Source organism: Molothrus aeneus, unplaced genomic scaffold, assembly GCF_037042795.1.
Source record: "Molothrus aeneus isolate 106 unplaced genomic scaffold, BPBGC_Maene_1.0 scaffold_30, whole genome shotgun sequence".
NCBI lineage: Eukaryota > Metazoa > Chordata > Aves > Passeriformes > Icteridae > Molothrus > Molothrus aeneus.
Window position 1 is genome coordinate 2433839 of NW_027098964.1, and position 18625 is coordinate 2452463.

The following is an 18625-nucleotide window of genomic DNA, read 5'->3' on the forward strand; positions in this document are numbered from 1 at the left end:
TACGTACGCGCGACGTCATCGCGCTCTCTCCGCGCCGCGCTCCGAGCCCTGAGGGAGCCGCTGAGGTGGGGCCGGGCCCGGGGGCTCGGAACGGGAATTTGGGGGGGATTTGAGGGGTCTGGGGGGTACAGAGGGGACGGGGAGAGGGTAAGGGAGGGGTTGGGGTGAGGGGAGCGTTGTGGAGGGGCTCAGGGGGGTTTTGGGGGGGGCGGGAGGGGTTCAGGGAGGGTTTGGAGGGGGATCCTGAGGGGGTTTCAGGAGGGGGGCGCGCTCTGGAGGTTTTTTAAGGGTTTTTTTGTGGGGTTGGGGTCTATTGGGGGGTCTGGGGGTGGTGTGGGAGGGGCTGGGGACGTTTTTGGGGGGCTCTGAGGGGTTCAGGCCTGGAGGGGCTGCAGGAGCCGCTGGGGAAGCTCTGGAGGGGTTTTGGGGGGAGTCTGAGGGGGCTGTGAAGGTTTGGGGTGATGGAGGTTATGGGAGGCCTTGAGGGGGTCGTTGGGGGCCGTTCTGAGGGTGGGGGACACCCAAGGGTGCTGCCACTGGACCCCCAGTGTCCCCCCCCTGCAGAGCCCTTTGTCCCCAGGGCCCCAGGCCAAGTGACAAAGTCCTGTGGGCGGGAGAGGGGAGGAAAACGCAACCAAAACTGCCAGGATCCCACCCAAAACAGCCACAACACCCCAGAACATATCCACAGCCCCCCAGAAAAGACCCCAACACAGCCACAACACCCCAAAATTGCCACAATCCCACCCAAAACTGCCACAATCCCACCCAAAACAGCCCAGCCCCGCAATAACCCCCCAGTCACCCCCAAAACACCACTCAGCTCCCCAAAAATAACTCAAATCTCCCCAAACCGCCCCTCCCTCGCTTCTCCCCCTTTCCTGGGGATCCGGGGGGGGGTTCCAGGGCGTTCCCCTCATTTTTGGGCTGTGGGGACCCCCTCTAACCCCCCCAAATTCCCCCCCACAGCCGCCACCATGCAGCTCTTCATCCGCGGCCAGACCCTCCTCACCCTCGAGCTCTCCGGCTCCGAGACCCTCGCCCAGATCAAGGTGAGAGCCCCCAAATTCGGGCTGTGCCCCTCCCCAATTTCCCTCCCAGGTTTTGGGGTGCTGACCCCCCCCCGTTTGTCCCCTCCCCCAGGAGAGGGTGGCCGAGCTTTCGGGGATCCCCCCCGAGGACCAAGTGCTGCTCCACGCCGGGACCCCCCTGGACGATGAGGCCGTGCTGGGGCAGAGCCCCCTCCCCGAATTCACCACCCTGGACCTCTCCACGCGCCTGCTGGGCGGTAATTACAGGGGGGCCGCTAATTATCGGGCTGGTAATTAGCAAAACAACCCCCCCAACACCCCAATTTCCTTCCTCCCGCCAGGTAAAGTCCACGGCTCCCTCGCCCGCGCCGGCAAAGTGAGGGGCCAGACCCCCAAGGTGAGCGCTGAGGGGGCTCCCCCCGGCTTTGGGGACCCCCACGGGGTTTGGGGACCCTGCCAAGGTTTTGGAGACCCCCCCTGACCCCCCGGCTTTCCATCAGGTGGCCAAGCAGGAGAAGAAGAAGAAGAAGACGGGGCGGGCCAAGCGGCGCATGCAGTACAACCGGCGCTTCGTCAACGTGGTGCCCACCTTCGGCAAGAAGAAGGGTCCCAACGCCAACTCCTGAGCACAATAAAGGAATTTGGGCACAATTCCAGCCATTTTGGGACTTCCTGAGCTTCTTTCCATTTTTTAGGGTTGGTTTTGCACTGTTGTAGAGACAATTTTGAGGAGTTTAAAGGGGTTTGGTGGTCAAAGTGGTCTCTAGGGGGATTGTGCGGGTTGCTGAGCACCTTGGGGGCGTGATCAATAGACGGTGATTAGAGGGAAGAGCTTAATGAGCGTTAATTTGGGGGCTGCTAATGAGAGGATGCTGTGTGCAGAAGTTTTCTATGAGAGAGGCGGAAAGAGCCGAGCGGTGCCGGAAATACCCGAGCGCAGGGGCGGGGCGGAGCGGCCGAGCGGTGCCGGAAATACCCGAGCGCAGGGACGGGGCGGAGCGAGCCGAGCGGTGCCGGAAGTAGCCGAGTGATTCCGATTATGAGGGGATAGGGGGAGCCGAGCGCTGACGGGAGTACCCGAGTGATTCCGAATGTGAGGGGCCGTGGGAAAAAGCGGTGACGGGAACACCCCCGGATGCCTCGGGTGCCTCTTGTACCCCCAAAATCCCCCTGGGAGGGAACGAGGGACCCCAAAACTTCCCCAGATCCCCTAAACCGCTTCCCGCCATCCCCAAAGCCGCTGGGTGAGTAAAAGGGGCGGGACAAATCCGTCCTGAGATATGAATATGCAAATATCGGAGTGTTATTATGCTAATAAACGAGTGACTCGAAACCATCCGGACTGAGAGGCGGGGTTATGCAAAATGGACGCGAACAGCCAGGGAAAGGCATGCTGGGATCATTTTTATAGGGAGAATTTCGGGGTTTTTGGGGTCGAATAATGCGGGACGCGGGAGAAAAGCGCGGGATGAGCTGGGGAAAGAGGCCGGGAATGGGATGTGAAGGGTGCGAGCGCGGCGCGGGGGTTTTTGGTGAATTTTTGGGTTTTTTTGGGGGGCTTTGTGGGGGGTCCCTGAGCTCCCCCTCCCCCCTGGCTCCTTGGGGGCGAAGGTGGGACCCGAGTGGGCACAACGACAAGGGCGGAGCAGGGCGAATGCAAATGAGCGGGCGGATAATTACCATACTATCCTGGGGGGGGGGCGGAGCTTGTGCGACAAGAGGCGGAGTTATGCTAATCGACAACTGGGGCGGGAGTGGGCGGAGACAATGCAAACTAACATGCATGGTCAGCCAATCACAATGCGGGGCGGGGAAAAGCGGTGGGCGGGGGTAGGAAACACCAGCGGTCTGCTATTTGCATAAAGGGGCGGAGTTATGCAGATTTATTGACCCACCTCGCACGCGAAAGGCAGGATGGGATCCTTTCTGCGGGAGAATTTCGCGATTTTCGGGGTCCTTGCGTACAAAACGCGGGAGGAAAGTGCGGGATGTGATGGAGAGAATGTTCCAGAAGGGGTCGGGAGAGGTCGGAGCGCGGCGCGGGGGCGGCCGTGAAGTGCGGGCGGGCCGGGCGGGGCCGGGAGCGGCGCTGGGGGGATCAGCCGGCATCGCTTCTCGGCCTTTTGGCTAAGATCAAGTGTAGTATCTGTTCTTATCAGTTTAATATCTGATACGTCCTCGATGAGAGGACTTTATATTAAACGGATTTTTGGGCTCGGGAGTTGGACCCGGAGCTTGCTCCCTCCGCTCCGCGCATCGTCCCGGTATTGCAGTGCCTCCGGGAACGGTGCACCCCGCACCGGGGACCTTTACTGGTCAAAAACAGAATAAAAACCGACCTAAATCGTGACTATATCGCGATATCAGCCGTGATTCCCCTCCCCGCAAACCCTCGGCAGCGCATTCGCTCCGTGCCCTGCTCATCGTCCCGGTATCGCGGTGCCTCCGGGAACCGTGCGGCCCCAACCGGGGACATTTCGATGGTGGAAAACAGATTAAAAATATTCAATATCGTGATTATGTCGTGATTCTATCGCAATATCAACCCCACCGTCCCGGTACTGTGGTGCCTCCGGGAACGGTGCACCCCACACGGGGAACTGAGATGGTGAAAAATAGGGTAAAAGAATCAAATATCGTGATCATGTCGCGATAGGAACCTCATGGTCCCGGTATTGCGGCGCCTCCGGGAACGGTGCACCCCAACCAGGGACCTTTCACCGGTGAAAAACAGACTGGAAACTCCTTATATCACGATTATATCACGATAGCAGCCCGGTGCAGCCCCGATGGGGACGTTTCATGTGAAAAATATATTAAATCGTGATTATATCACGATAGCAGCCACATCATCCCAGTATTGCAGCGCCTCAAAAAAAGCTGAAATTTCTCCAAAATCACCAAATTTTGCGTCTCTATCGCGACGTTTGCGCTTTTTTGGCGTCGCTGTCGCTCCCAGGTGGTTCCTGGCGGCGCCTCCGGGGACAGGGAACCCCAAGGAGGAACCTCAGGTGGTCAAAAATCGATGGGAAATGTTGAATAATCGCGATTGTCACATTAATATCGCGATATCATTGCAATGATATCGCGATAGCAGCCACGCTGCCATCGCTGGGTGTCGCTCCTGCAGCCTCCTCTCTGCTCCGCCCATCATCCCAGTTTAATCAGTCACTCTAAATTAATTAATCGCCCCAATTTAATTAACACCAGGTTAAATTAATAATTATTAGTTAATAATTAATAATTAATTAGTAATTAATAATTATCGTCACTCTATCGCGATTCAGTGACGTTGTTGTCGCCTCAAAAATCCGGCGGAGACCCCTCCCCAAATTTGCCTGCTGGGGGTAACCCTGCTAATTACTGAGGTGCTAATTAACACAATTAATTAACCGCTGGGGGCGGGGCTAAACCCCTTGAGGGGCGGAGCTAAAGATTTAAAGGGGCCGCGCCCCAAAAATCCCTTTGTGCTCTCCCCACCCACCCCAGCAGCCCCAGCCCCAATTTCCCACAAAATTCCCGGTTTTTTCTCCAAAAACCCCAAAATTCCGTTTATTTCCCTCATTTTGGACGTTATATACAGCGGGGGAGGGGGCCTGGGGGGGTTTTGGGGGGTCCTGGGACCCCTCAAAGCCCCGAAATTTTCCTTTTTTTGCTCTTTTTGGGGGTGGGGATGGACTCGAGCGCGTCCCACAGCTCGTCCCCCTCCTCGTCCTTCACCCCTTTTTGGGGAGGGGGCTCCTCCTGGGCCTGGGGGGAGCGGGAAATGGGGGGAGGGGGGGTTACAGGGGTGGGGGGCACCCCCAGACCCCCCAACAGCGATTTGGGGTGGGGGTCTCACCTGCCAGTCCAGGTGTGTGTTCAGCAGGAGGCAGGTGAGGCGCGACTTCAGGTACACCTGGGGGACAGGGGGGGTTTGGGGGGCTCAGGGCATTTGGGGGGGGTTTGGGGTTTTTTTGGGGGGTTTGGGGTCAATCTCAGGAATTTGGGGAGGTCCTGGGGGGGTTTTGGGGGGTGGGGGTGGGGGGGGGGGGTGTCCCAAGGGTTTTTCGGGTGATTTTGGGGGTGTCCCAGGGTTTTTGGGGTGATTTTGGGTACCTCTCAGGGGTTTTTTGGGTGATTTTGGGGCGTCCCAAGGGTTTTTGGGGTGATTTTGGGGTGTCCCAGGGGTTTTTGGGGTGATTTTGGGGGTGTCCCAGGGATTTTTGGGGGTGTCCCAGGGTTTTTGGGGTGATTTTGGGGGTTTTTGGGGTGATTTTGGGGTGTCCCAGGGGTTTTGGGGTGATTTTGGGAGTTTCCCAGGTGTTTTTGGGGTGATTTTGGGGGGGTTTTGGGGTGTCCCGGGGTTTTGGGGTGATTTTGGGGGTTTCCCAGGTGTTTCTGGGGTGTTTTTGGGGTGATTCTGGGGGGGTTTTGGGGTCCCACCTTGTGGCACAGCTGCCCGTCCAGCCGGTGCAGGCGCAGGAAGCGATCGAGGCCCACGGAGGCCACGAGGGGCAGGCGGGGGTGGCACTGCAGCCCCCGGACCCCCCCAGCAAAGCCCTTGAGGGCCCTCAGGACCCGCCCTGGGGGGGACACGGGGGGTCAGGGGGGCACAGACCCCCCAAAATCCACCCAGGACCCCCAAAATCCAACAAAATCCCCCCCAAAATCCACCCAGGACCCCCAAAATCCAACAAAATCCCCCCCAAAATCCACCCAGGATCCACAAAATCCCACAAAATCCTCCCCAAAATCCACCCAGGACCCCCAAAATCCTCCCCAAAATCCACCCAGGACCCCCAAAACCCCACAAAATCCACCCAGGATCCACAAAATCCCCCCCAAAATCCCCCCCAGGACTCCCCCATTAACCCCTTCACTGCCCACAGCACCCACCCTGGGGGGAGCACGGGGGGGTCAGGGGGGCACAGACCCCCCAGGACCCCCAAAATCCCCATCGGGACCCCCCAAAATCCCCCCAAACCCCTCTGCAAAGCCCTTCAGGGCCCTCAGGACCCACCCTGGGGGGAGCACGGGGGGGTCAGAGACCCCCGGGACCCCCTCAAAATCCACTCTGGACCCCCAAAATCCCCCAAAGACTCCTCCAGACCCCCCAGGACCCCCCACCCCAAATTCCCCCAGTCCCGCCAAATTCCTCCAATTCCCCCCAAGAATCCCCCCAAAATCCCCCCAAAATCTCCCCCTGGGACCCCCCAAAATCCCTCGGGCCCCCCCAAAACCCCTCGGGCCCCCCCAAACCCCTCGGGACCCCCCAAAACCCCTCGGGCCCCCCTCACCTTTGCGCAGGTCGATCACGGCCACGTCCCCCCGGGCGCTGCCCACGACCACCGAGCTGGGGAGGGGGAAAATGGGGCTGGGGGGGGGCAGTGGGACCCCCCTACCCCAATCCCGGGCACCCCAAATTCACCCCGGGTACCCCCAAACCCCCCCAGGGTCACTTGGGGGCTTTTCAGAGCCCTTCAGGACCCCCCAAAAGGCTCCTTAAAACCCCAAAATCTCCTCAAAAATCCTCTCAGGACACCCCAAAATCCCCATCAGGACCCCCCAAACCCCCTTAGCACCCCCTAAAATCCCCCCTAAATCCCCTCAGGACCCCCACAAAATCCCCAGGACCACCCAAAATCCCCCCAAAACCCCCTAGGGATCCCCCAAAATCTCCCAAGGGCCCCCCAAACCCCCTTAGCACCCCTTGAAATCCCCCCCAAATCCCCCCAGGATCCCCCAAAATTCCCCTAAAAATTCCCCCAAAACCCCCTCAGGATCCTCCAAAATCCCCCCAGGACCCCCCAGGCCCCCCCAGCACTGACGTGTTCCCCTCGGGCAGCGCCAGCGCCGTCAGCGGCGCCTCCCCAAAGGCGGCGTCGAGCACCGGGCGGCGCCGGGGACAGGAGGGGTCATAGAGACGCACCTGGGACAGGTGGGGACAGGAGGGGACAGGAGGGGACAGGAGGGGACAGGTGAAGATAGGGAGGGACATGGGGAGGGCACTGCAGGTGCCCCCAGGTGCCCTCACCTGGTTGTGCCCCGTGCAGGTGACCCCAGGTGTCCCCAAATGACCCCAATGCCCCCCAGATGCCCCCCCCAGATGCCCCCCATGCCTCCTCACCTGTCCATGTCCTGTCCAGGTGACCCCCAATGTCCCCAGGTGTCCCCAGGTGCCCCCAGGTGCCCTCACCTGCCCATGCCCTGTGCAGGTGACCCCAGATACCCCCAGGTGACCCCAGGTGTGCCCAGATGTCCCCTCAATGTCCCCAGGTACCCTCACCTGGCCATGCCCCGTGCAGGTGACCCCAGGTGACCCCAGGTGACCCCAGGTGCCCCCAGGTGTCCCCAGGTGCCCTCACCTGGCCGTGCCCCGTGCAGGTGACGATTCTCTGTGACCCTGGCAGGAACTGCAGGTCGCGGTCCCAGACGGGCACGCGCAGGTCCAGCCAATCGTTCCTCACCTGCAGCACACGTGGGGACATTTGGGGACATTTGGGGACATTTGGGGACATTTGGGGACGTTCCGGGGGGGTTTTATGTAATTTTGGGATATTTTGGGGATATTTTTGGGGTATTTTTGGGGTATTTTTAGTGCCGCGATTGAGGTCGGTTTTGGGTATTTTTGGGATTTTTTCGGAGCATTTTTTGAGATATTTTTGGGGTATTTTGGGGGTTAATTTTTAGGTAGTTTTGGGATGTTTTCAGGGTATTTTTTTGAGATATTTTTAGGATATTTTGGGCTATTTTTTGGGCATTTTTAGCGCCGTGATTGGGGTTGGTTTGGGGTATTTTTTGGGTGGCTTTTGAGTATTTTTTTGTTGTTGTTTTTGGGATATTTTTAGGGTGTTTTGGGGTTGCATTCAAGGTTATTTTGGGGTATTTTTTAAGGTGTTATCGGAGTATTTTTGGGATATTTCTGTGGTCGTTTTTGGGATATTTTTGGGGTATTTTTAGGGTTGGTTTGGGGATATTTTCAGTGGGGTTTTGAGGTACATTTTGGGGTTGTTTCTGGGGTGTTTTTGGGGTGGTTTTGGGATATTTTAAGGGTTGTTTTTGGAGATGTTTCTGGGGTATTTCTAGAGTAGCTTTTGGTTATGTTTGGGGTTGTTCTGGGGGTATTTCCAGGGTTGTTTTGGTGTATTTTTGGGATGGTTTTGGGGTATTTCTAGGGTAATTCTTGGGTACTTTTGGGGTAATTTTGGCCTTGGATCTGGGATGTTTTCGGGGTTGTTTTGAGGTATTTTTGGGGTGCATTTCTGGGGTGCCACTCACGTTCTTGGCGCGGAACAGGGGCTCCTGGGGCCGCTGCAGGTCCCACACCTTGAGCCCGTTCTCCTTCCCCCCCGTGCCCACCACGTGAGGCCTCGTGGGGTCCTGGCGCATCCGGCACAGCCCCGGCCCCGCCTGCAGCTCCTGCAGGGGCTGGAAATGGGGGGGAGTTACCCCAAAACTCCCCCCCAAAATAACCCCAAACCCTGCTCAAAATCCCCATTGAAAAATCCCCAAAAATCTGCCCAAAATCCACCAAAAATCCCCAATTCTGGCACAGCCCCGGCCCCGCCTGCAGCTCCTGCAGGGGCTGGAAATGGGGAGGGGTCACCCCAAAACTCCCCCCCCCAAAAAAACCCCCAAAAACACCCCCAAACCCTGCTCTAATCCTCCATGAAAAACACCCCAAAAATCCGCCAAAAATCCCCCTCAAAATCCCCAATTTTGGCGCAGCCCTGGCTCCTACAGGGGCTGGAAATGGGGAGGGGTCACCCCAAAACCCCCCCCCAAAACTGCCCCCAAAAACACCCCCAAACCACCCCAAACCCTGCTCAAAATCCCCATTAAAAAGCCCCCCAAAATCTCCAATTTTGGCTCAGCCCCGGCTCCTACAGGGGCTGGAAATGGGGAGGGGTCACCCCAAACCCCCCCCCCAAAAACCCAAACCCCCAAACCACCCCAAACCCTGCTAAACAACTGCCCTAAAATCACCAAAAATCCCCCCAAAATCCCCAATTTTTGGCACATCCAACCCCACCTAAAGGTCCCAAAAGGGGCTGGGATTGGGGAGGGGTCTGGAGGGGACCCCAAAACCCCCCCAGAGCCCCCCCAGAGCCCCCACTCACCTCCTCATCCTCCTGCTGCCCCCAGACCCGAACCAGCCCCGACTCCACCGCGGTGACCACAGAGCTGGGGGGGGCAGGGGGGGTCAGGGGGGGTTTGGGGACCCCCCCAAGGCCTCTGACCCATCCCCCACCCCTCAAGATTCCCCCCAAAACCCCCCCGAACCCCCCCAGGACCCCCAAAACCCCCCCAGGACCCCCAAAACCGCCCTGAGACCCTCCCAGGACCCCCCCAGCCCCTCCCAGGACCCCCCCCTTACCTGCCCAGCACCCCCAAAACGCCCCTGAAACCCCCCAGGACCCCCAAAACCCCCCTGAAACCCTCCCAGGACCCCCCAGGACCCCCAAAACCCCCCTGAGACCCTCCCAGGACCCCCCCCTTACCTGCCCAGCACCCCGAGGCCGCAGAAGGCGCCGCCCCCCCCCGGGCAGAGCCTCCCCCCGGTGAATTTTCCTTCCTCGGTGCTGAAAACGCTCAGGGATCGATCCAGGGCTCCCACCAGCACCTGGGGGGGCACGGGGGGGGGGGTTCAGGACCCCCCAAAACCGACGGGAGCCCCCCCAGGAACCCAGAACCCCACCCCCCCCAACTCACCTGGCTCTGGGCGGGGTCCCCCCAGGTGAGCACCGAGACCCCCCGGGCCCGGCTCAGCCCCTCCCCCCCCGCGTGGTTCGTGGCCTCTCGGCGCTGCAGGTTCACCCCTGGGGGGGGAGGGGAAAGTCAGGGACACCCCCCCCCCCGGGACCCCCCCAAAACCACCCAGAGTCCCCCCAACCGCCCCCCAGGGACCCCCCAGAACTCCTCCCCAGGACCTCAGGATCCCCCCGGGACCCCCAAAAACCCCCCCAGAGTCCCTCCCTAGGACCTCGCGCCCCCCCCCTCGACCCCCCAAAAGCACCAGGACCCTCTCAAGACCCCCCCAAAACCTCCCGAACTCCCCCGGGACCCCTCAAACCTCCCCCCACAGGGCCCCTTCCCCGGGACATCAGGATCCCCCCGGGACCCCCAAAAACCGCCAGGACTCCCCCCCCCCCGAGAACCTTAGGATCACCCCGAGACCCCCCAGGACCACCCCGAACATCCCAAGACCCCCCGGGAACTCCCCCGCGACCCCCAAATTCACCCCCCAAACCCTCAGTGTCTTCCCGGACACCCCCGGGACCCCCCAAAGGCCCCTCCCGGTCCCCGGAACTCCCTCGGAACCCTCTCGAATCCCACCTCAGGACTCTCCTCGAACCCCCCAAGACCCCCCCAGACCCCTCAGGATCCCCCCCCCACCTTTAAGGGCTCCGGTCTCGGCTCCCACCCAAACGTGACACAACCGCGCGGGCGCCGCCATCTTGGGAGTCCTCCCGACCCTTCCGGTGCGGGAACAGCGAGCGCGGCCGGAGCGTTCCGGGGCAGAAAAGTTCCGGGGAGCTCCCGGCACTCCCCACGCCGCTCTTATTTGCATAACCCCACCCCTCGTGGGCGTGGCCGGCCCCGCCATGGCGGAGCGGGAGGAGCGGCGCTTCGTGGAGCTGCCCCGGGACTCGGTGCGGCTCATGGCCGAGAGCGCCGGCGTGGAGCTCAGCGATGAGGTGGCGGCGCTGCTGGCCGAGGATGTGTGCTACCGGCTGCGGGAGGCCACGGAGGTACCGGCATACCGGATGGACTGGGGGGTATCGGAGTTACCGAGGTTACCGGGGGGTACCGGGGGGACCGGGGGTACCCTGATCCTGTTCCCATTCCCCCATTCCCGTCCCCATTCCCATTCCCATTGTGCCCGTTCCCATCCCCGTTCCCAGTTCCTCGTTTCCCGTTTTTCCCCATTCTTCATTTCCCATTTTTCCCGTTTTTCCCCATTCCCAGAACAGCTCCCAGTCTCTCATGTCCTGTTTTTCCCATTTTTCCCGTTTTTTCCCCATTTTTCCCCGTTGTTCCCCAGAACAGTTCCCAGTTCCTGAAGCACACTCGGCGCCGCCGCCTCACCGTGGAGGATTTCAACCGAGCTCTGCGCTGGAGCAACGTGGAGGTGGGGACAGAGGGGACACTGGGGGGACACTGGGATGGACTGGGGACACTGGGGACAGAGGGGACACTGGGGACACTGGGGGGACACTGGGGGGACTGGGAGGGCTGAGCCTGGGGACACTGGGGCTGTGCCCGATCCTTGCAGTGTCCCCAAATCCCCGGGGATGTCCCCGATGTCCTCACTGTCCCCAATGTCCCTGAGTGTCCCCAGTGTCCCCATTGTCCCCCCCAGGCCGTCTGTGGCTGTGGCTCCCAGGACTCTGTCCCTGAGTGTCCCCAGTGATGTCCCCAATGTCCCCATTGTCCCCAATGTCCCCTCCAGGCCGTCTGTGGCTGTGGCTCTCAGGACTCGCTCCCGTTCCGTTTAAATTTAGAATAAAAAATCCCCCGCTGGTTTGGTTTTTTTTTTTCCCCACAGCTGGGTTTTTTTTCCCGGGTCCCGGTCAGTCTGCGAGGCGACGTTCATCGCCAAAGTTTGGGTGTGGACCATCCAGGGACCGGGGTTCTCGTCAGGCAGGAGGATTTTTTTCGAGGCTCCCGGGAACCACGTTCCCGAGGACCAAGGATTGCTGGGCTGTAATTTAGCAGTTGTGATCAGAGGGATGGTGAGTTTGTGTGTAATGTGAAGGGGGTGTTAATGGTAGGTGAGTGCTGTTTTTTGTGTGCTTTTGTTGTTTTGGGTGTCCTGTAACAATAAATCCACAAGTAATGAAAACAGAAAAAGGTTATAATCTTGTGTTAATGTGTGTGTTGTGTTGTATTGCTCTGTATTGCAGGGTGAGCACAGGGTGAACTCTCTCCTCCTTGCTGTGACACCTGGGCTGGCAGGGATGACACAGTGACCTCTGCCAGCCCATGCTGCCTGTGCCATCACCTGGCACTGAGGTGTTTGATGAAAATCCTTTTGCTGGGATTTTTCTCCTGAGAAGCCTCAGAACAGAAATGGAACCAATAACAATCTGCTGGCTGTGGAGTGTGGGCTGGAGATGGTTTAGCAACAGGGGCATCTTGGGTTGGTCTCCTGTGCATTGTTTCTACTTGATGACCAATCATGGTCCAGCGGTGTCGGGGCTGTGATCAGTCCCAGGTTTTTATTATTCATTCCTTTCCAGCTTTCTGATGTCTCCTTGCTCTTTTAGTGTAGTTCTAATATCTCATTTTCTTTTAATATAATAGAGATCATAAAATAATATTTCAGCCTTCTGAAAGGTGGAGTCAAGATTCTCGTCTCCTCCCTTGTCCTGGAGGACCCTCAAACACCACCACAATCAGCGGCCGAGCGGGTTTGTGCGAGCCCCTCAGGAACCCTGGGCCGGTCCCGAGTCGGCAGAGACCGGGGGGGCAGCCCCAACACGGCCGAGAGCGGGGAGACACCCTCTGTGCCCCGAGGGTGCTGAGGGCACCTGGGCTGGGGGGAGACACTCTCTGTGTGTGCCCCGAGGGTGCTGAGGGCACCTGGGCTGGGGGGAGACACTCTCTGTGTGTGCCCCGAGGGTGCTGAGGGCACCTGGGCTGGGGGGAGACACCCTCTGTGCCCCGAGGGTGCTGAGGGCACCTGGGCTGGGGGGAGACACCCTCTGTGTGTGCCCCGAGGGTGCTGAGGGCACCTGGGCTGGGGGGAGACACTCTCTGTGTGTGCCCCGAGGGTACTGAGGGCACCTGGGCTGGGGGGAGACACTCTCTGTGTGTGCCCCGAGGGTACTGAGGGCACCTGGGCTGGGGGGAGACACTCTCTGTGTGTGCCCCGAGGGTGCTGAGGGCACCTGGGCTGGGGGGAGACACCCTCTGTGCCCCGAGGGTGCTGAGGGCACCTGGGCTGGGGGGAGACACCCTCTGTGTGTGCCCCGAGGGTGCTGAGGGCACCTGGGCTGGGGGGAGACACTCTCTGTGTGTGCCCCGAGGGTACTGAGGGCACCTGGGCTGGGGGGAGACACTCTCTGTGTGTGCCCCGAGGGTACTGAGGGCACCTGGGCTGGGGGGAGACACTCTCTGTGTGTGCCCCGAGGGTGCTGAGGGCACCTGGGCTGGGGGGAGACACTCCCTGTGCCCCGAGGGTGCTGAGGGCACCTGGGCTGGGGGGAGACACTCTCTGTGTGTGCCCCGAGGGTGCTGAGGGCACCTGGGCTGGGGGGAGACACTCTCTGTGTGTGCCCCGAGGGTGCTGAGGGCACCTGGGCTGGGCCCCTGTGCAGCACAAGAGACACCAGAGACAGCAGTAGATGATAAAGGGCCGACTCTTAGCAGGGGTTAATCCAAGGTTTTATTAAGAGTCCCAAAGGAGCTCCTGCACCTCAGGGGGCTCCTGCTGAGAGTCCCAAAGGAGCTCCTGCACCTCAGGGGGCTCCTGCTGAGAGCCCCGGGAGATGTGCCAAGGTCACCTTTAAAGGGAGGTGGAAACCGACAGTAGATAACATCCTACCAACCATTAAGTGACCCTAAGGGATGGGTACTGGGGGATCCAGACATACAGGACAGCGTATGGGGCAAGGCTTGGGGGGCTGACCCCCGGCCTCTGGCTGATCACTCGACGACTTGGACTGAAACTTCTGCATGGGGGGGATGGGAGGCTGAGTGATTGACAGAGAGCCAGGGTGGGGTTTGGGGATGATCTCATCCCGGGAGAGGGATAACACAGGTAAAGGGAGGGGGGTACAGTTTGGGATAAACCATTTGGGAAAAATATGGGGATACAAAACAAAATGACTTCAAAGTATTACAAAGTATAAAAATGCACTACAGCAGGTTTGGGCAGCACCAAATAATATAAAAAAAAAAAAGCTTTAAAAATAGAAAAATTAAAAATAAAAATTAAATAAAATTAAAATAACAAAACAAATTTAAAATAAAGGGAAAACAAAATAAAAACTGAAAAGTGCTGTAATGTGCTGTAAAAGTTCCATAAAAGGCAGTGCCGTAATGCAAGACCCTCAAACACCACCACAATCACCAGCTTGAGTTGGTCTGGGCAGCACCAAATCAAATAAAAAAAAAAGCTTTAAAAATAGAAAACAAAAATAAAAATTAAAGAAAAAAAAAATTTAAAAAAAACTTTAAAATAAAAAAATTTAAAAAAATTAAATAAAAAATAAAATTAAAAAAATAAAATCAAAAGCTTTAAAAATAGAAAAATTTAAAATAAAATTTAAAAAATAAAATTAAAAAATAAAATAAATGCTTTAAAAATAGAAAAATTTAAAATAAAATTATATAAAAAAATAAAATAAATGCTTTAAAAATAGAAAAATTAAAAAAAAAGATAAATAAAAAAAATTTAAAAAATAAAAGCTTTAAAAATTGAAAAAAAAGAAAAAAGCATTAAAAATAGAAAAATTAAAAATAAAAATTAAGTAAAAAATAAAAAAGGGAAGTTTTAAAAATATAAAAATTAAAAATAAAAATAAAAAAAATTTTTACAAAAAGCTTTAAAAAAAGAAGAATTAAAAATAAAAATTAAATAAAAAATAAAACTAAAAAAACAAAATAAAAAGCTTTAAAAATAAATTTAAAAAATACAAAATAAAATTAAAAAATAAAATAAAAAGCTTTAAAAAAGAAAAATTAAAAATAAAAATAAAATTAAAAAATAAAATAAATAGCTTTAAAAATAAAAAAATAAAAATAAATATTAAATTAAAAATTAAATTAAAAAACAAAAAAAAGCCTAAAAAATAAAAACATTAAAAATAAAAATTAAATAATAAATAAAAAATGAAAAGCTTCAAAAAAAGAATAATTAAAAAAAAAAAATTTTAAAAATAAAAAAAATTTAAAAAATTATATAAGAAATAAAGTTAAAAAACAAAATAAAAAGCTTTAAAAATAGAAAATTTAAAAATAAAAATCAAATAAAAAATGAAATTACAAAAATTTTAAAAAAGCCTAAAAAATAGAAAAATTAAAAATAAAAAGCAAAATAAAAAACAAAATAAAAAGCTTTAAAAATAAAAAAGCTTTAAAAATAGAAAAATTAAAAATAAAAATGAATAAAAAATAAAATTAAAAAATAAAATAAAAAGCTTTAAAAATAAAAAAATTATAAATAAAAATTAAACAAAAAATAAAATTTAAAAAAAGCCTCAAAACTAGAAAAATTAAAAATAAAAATACATAAAAATTTATAAAATAAAAAGCTTTAAAAAAAGAAAAATTAAAAATAAAAATGAATGAAAAATAAAATTAAAAAATAAAATAAAAAGCTTTAAAAATAAAAAATTAAAAATAAAAATTAAATTTAAAAAAATTTTTAAAAGCCTCAAAAATAGAAAAATTAAAAATAAAAATTAAAAAAATTATAAAATAAAAAGCTTAAAAAATAGAAAAATTAAAAATAAAAAGTTTTAAAATAAAAAAATTAAAAATAAAAATTATGTAAGAAATACAATTAAAAAATGAAATAAAAAGCTTTAGAAATAGAAAAATTAAAAATACAAATGAAATAAAAAATAAAATTAAAACAATAAAATAAAAAGCTTTAAAGATAGAAAAATTAAAAATAAAAATAAATGAAAATTTACAAAAAAATAAAAAAATAAATGAAAAACAAAAAAAACCCCCATAAAGTTTGTAAAGTACCATAAAAGTTGCATAAAAGTTGGTGCCGTAAAGCGCGACTGTCGTAAAGGGCGACTGTCGCAAAATGTGCCGTAAATCGCGACTGTCGCAAAACTGCCGTAAAGGGCGATTGTCGTAAACGGGGTCGTAAAGCGCGACTGTCGCAAAAGGCGCCGTAAAGCGCGACTGTCGCAAAACTGCCGTAAAGCGCGACTGTCGTAAAATGGGTCGCAAAGCGCGACTGTCGTAAAATGGGTCGCAAAGCGCGACTGTCGCAAACGCTGCCGTAAAGCGCGACTGTCACAAAAGGTGTCGCAAAGCGCGACTGTCGTAAAAGGTGCCGTAAAGCGCGACTGTCGCAAACGCTGCCGTAAAGCGCGACTGTCGTAAAAGGGGCCGTAAAGCGCGACTGTCGCAAAACTGCCGTAAAGTGCGACTGTCGCAAAAGGTGCCGTAAAGCGCGACTGTCGCAAAACTGTCGTAAAAGGTGCCGTAAAGCGCGGCTGTCGCAAAACTGCCGTAAAGCGCGACTGTCGTAAAACTGTCGCAAAAAGGTGCCGTAAAGCGAGACTGTCGTAAAAGCTGCCATAAAAGGTGCCGTAAAGCGCGACTGTCGTAAAAGGGGCCGTAAAGCGCGACTGTCGCAAAAGGCGCCGTAAAGCAAAACTGTCGCAAAACTGCCGTAAAGTGCGACTGTCGCAAAAGGTGCCGTAAAGCGCGACTGTCGTAAAAGGCGCCGTAAAGCGCGACTGTCGTTAAAAGGGTGCCGTACACCACAACAGTCGCACTTTACGGCAGTTTTACGACAGTCGCGCTTTACTGCACTACCTTTTATGGAACTTTTACGGTACTTTACAGCACTTTACGGATTATATTTTGTTTTTTTAATAATTTTTAATTAATTTTATTTTTTTAATTTAATTTTTATTTAATTTTTTTTTAAATTTTTCTATTTTTAAAGCATTTTAAAATTATTTAATTTTCTTTTTTATTTAATTTTTAGATTTAATTTTTTTTTATTTTTAGAGCATTTATTTTAGTTTTTTATTTTTATCTTAATTTTTAGTTTTGATTTTTTTTATTTTTAAAGCATTTATTTTATTTTTTAATTTAATTTTTATTTTTGATTTATCTATTTTTAAAGCCTTTTATTTTATTTTTAATTTTATTTTTTAATTAATTTTTAAAATTTTTTTATTTTTAAAGCATTTATTTTATTTTTTACTTTTTATTTAATTTTTATTTTTGATTTTTCTATTTTTAAATCTTTTTATTTTATTTTTTAATTTTATTTTTTAAATTTTTATTTTTAAAGCATTTATTTTATTTTTTTAATTTTTATTCAATTTATATTTTTGCTTTTTCTAGTTTTAAAGCATTTATTTTCTTTTTTAAATTTTATTTTTTATTCAATCTTTAGTTTTTATTTTTTTATTTTTAAAGAATTTATTTTTTACTTTTTATTTAATTTTTATTTTTGATTTTTCTATTTTTAAAGCATTTATTTTATTTTTTAAATTTTATTTATTTCATTTTTAGTTTAAATTTTTAATTTTTAAACTATTTTATTTTTAATTTTATTTTTAATTTCATTTTTATTTTTTGCTTTTTCTATTTTTAAAGCATTTATTTTCTTTTTTAAATTTTATTTTTTATTCAATTTTTAGTTTTTATTTTTTTATTTTTAAAGCATTTGTTTTATTTTTTATTTTTTATTTAATTTTTATTTTTGATCTTTCTGTTTTTAAATCTTTTTTTTTATTTTTTATTCAACTTTTAGTTTTAATTTTTTATTTTTAAAGCATTTATTTTATTTTTTAATTTTATTTTTTATTTTTATTTTTTATTTTTAGTTTTAATTTTTCTATTTTTAAAGCATTTAATTTTTAAATTTTTTTTATTTTTACATTTAATTGTTCTATTTTTAAAGCTTTTTATTTTTTTAATTTTCTATTTTATTAAATTTTTTTATTTTCCCATTTTTAAAGCATTTATTTTATTTTTTTTAATTTTATTTTTTATTTAATTTTTATTTTTAATTTTTCTCTTTATAAAGCTTTTAATTTTATTTGGTGCTGTCCAGACCAGCTCAAGCTGGTGATTGTGGTGGTGTTTGAGGGTCTTGCAGTTACCCCGATTAATAGGTAGAGATGATGTTTGGAGGCCACAGTGTTACAGGTAGGGGTTAAACTGTTTTTTAGGGTCTTTCAGGTGATTTTTCAGGGATTTTTAGGGATATTTTAGGGGTTTTTTTGCAGGAGTTTTTTAGGAATTCTCTGGAAATGTTTAGGATACCTTTAGGGCTTTTTCAGGGCTTTTAAAATAATTTTTAGGGTGTTTTAATGACTGTTTTACCCGGGCACCCCAGCCGCCCAAGGCACCCCGTGCCGGCGCCGCGGCGCTCCAGCCCGGGCTCCCGTCAGCGCCGCCCGTGGTCGCTTCCCCTCTCCTGCCGCCGCCGCTGCATGGCGGGCCGAGCCGCGCCTTCCCCACCGCACCCTCCCGCTTCAGAGCTGCTGGATGGCGCGGCTCCGCCGCCTCCTGCAACCACGGACGTCCCGGCGTTCCCTTCCACGGCCGCAGCCGCAGCCCCGTTCCTGTTCCTGCAGCTCCACCTCCTCCCGCACGCCCTGGCCCGCCCGGCGCCATGATGACTGCCCGCGCCGCCGTAGTGATGGAACCCACGAATGCGCAGTTGCTACAACCCAGCACCAGCGATATCACTCCGCGCCGACTCATGGAACCACAGCGCTGCTTCCGGGATCAGCCGCACGCATGCGCAGTTCTATCTCCACGGCCCCGCCGCCACCCCCCACTGCGTTTGCCGCAGCTTTGGTACAGCCCGGTCCCGGTTCCAAGCCGCTGCGTGTATCTCCAACTCCCAGCCAGAAACACCAAACTTACATTGATAATTCTAAAGCTGATAAATC

The 18625-nt window shown here is 51.2% G+C and overlaps 2 protein-coding genes and 1 non-coding gene across 3 annotated transcripts; 2 read left to right on the forward strand and 1 right to left on the reverse strand.

Moving 5' to 3' along the window:
• The first annotated feature begins 7 nt into the window (after nucleotides 1–7).
• Nucleotides 8–1691, forward strand: FAU (FAU ubiquitin like and ribosomal protein S30 fusion). The gene is made up of 5 exons (XM_066570764.1): nucleotides 8–65; nucleotides 970–1052; nucleotides 1144–1288; nucleotides 1373–1428; nucleotides 1532–1691. Exons 2-5 carry the CDS (start codon nucleotides 978–980, stop codon nucleotides 1655–1657), a joined length of 402 nt encoding a protein of 133 aa, XP_066426861.1. The 5' UTR covers nucleotides 8–65; nucleotides 970–977; the 3' UTR covers nucleotides 1658–1691.
• Nucleotides 1692–3138: 1447 nt separating this feature from the next.
• LOC136570361 (U2 spliceosomal RNA) lies at nucleotides 3139–3329 on the forward strand. The gene has a single exon (XR_010785530.1). It is a non-coding gene; the product is annotated as a U2 spliceosomal RNA (small nuclear RNA).
• A 1247-nt stretch (nucleotides 3330–4576) lies between these two features.
• Nucleotides 4577–12454, reverse strand: LOC136570201 (WD repeat-containing protein 74-like). The gene is made up of 11 exons (XM_066570689.1): nucleotides 10410–12454; nucleotides 9726–9832; nucleotides 9515–9636; nucleotides 9134–9197; nucleotides 8292–8441; nucleotides 7379–7480; nucleotides 6842–6942; nucleotides 6311–6366; nucleotides 5457–5596; nucleotides 4873–4929; nucleotides 4577–4781 (listed from the first exon to the last, which is right to left on the reverse strand). The coding sequence occupies exons 1-11, from the start codon at nucleotides 10675–10677 to the stop codon at nucleotides 4659–4661; spliced, it is 1290 nt and encodes a 429-aa protein (XP_066426786.1). The 5' UTR covers nucleotides 10678–12454; the 3' UTR covers nucleotides 4577–4658.
• Between the last annotated feature and the right edge of the window lie 6171 nt (nucleotides 12455–18625).

Excerpts from the sequence above, each read along its gene's own strand:
- FAU (XM_066570764.1), top strand. The coding sequence starts at position 978 with ATGCAGCTCTTCATCCGCGGCCAGACCCTCCTCACCCTCGAGCTCTCC. Across the intron at positions 1,053-1,143 it reads AGACCCTCGCCCAGATCAAG|GAGAGGGTGGCCGAGCTTTC; the intron begins GTGAGAGCCCCC and ends CCCCTCCCCCAG. Across the intron at positions 1,289-1,372 it reads CTCCACGCGCCTGCTGGGCG|GTAAAGTCCACGGCTCCCTC; the intron begins GTAATTACAGGG and ends TCCTCCCGCCAG.
- LOC136570201 (XM_066570689.1), bottom strand. The coding sequence starts at position 10,677 with ATGAGCCGCACCGAGTCCCGGGGCAGCTCCACGAAGCGCCGCTCCTCC. Across the intron at positions 9,198-9,514 it reads GGCCTCGGGGTGCTGGGCAG|CTCTGTGGTCACCGCGGTGG; the intron begins GTAAGGGGGGGG and ends TGCCCCCCCCAG. Across the intron at positions 5,597-6,310 it reads CGTGATCGACCTGCGCAAAG|GGCGGGTCCTGAGGGCCCTC; the intron begins GTGAGGGGGGCC and ends TGTCCCCCCCAG.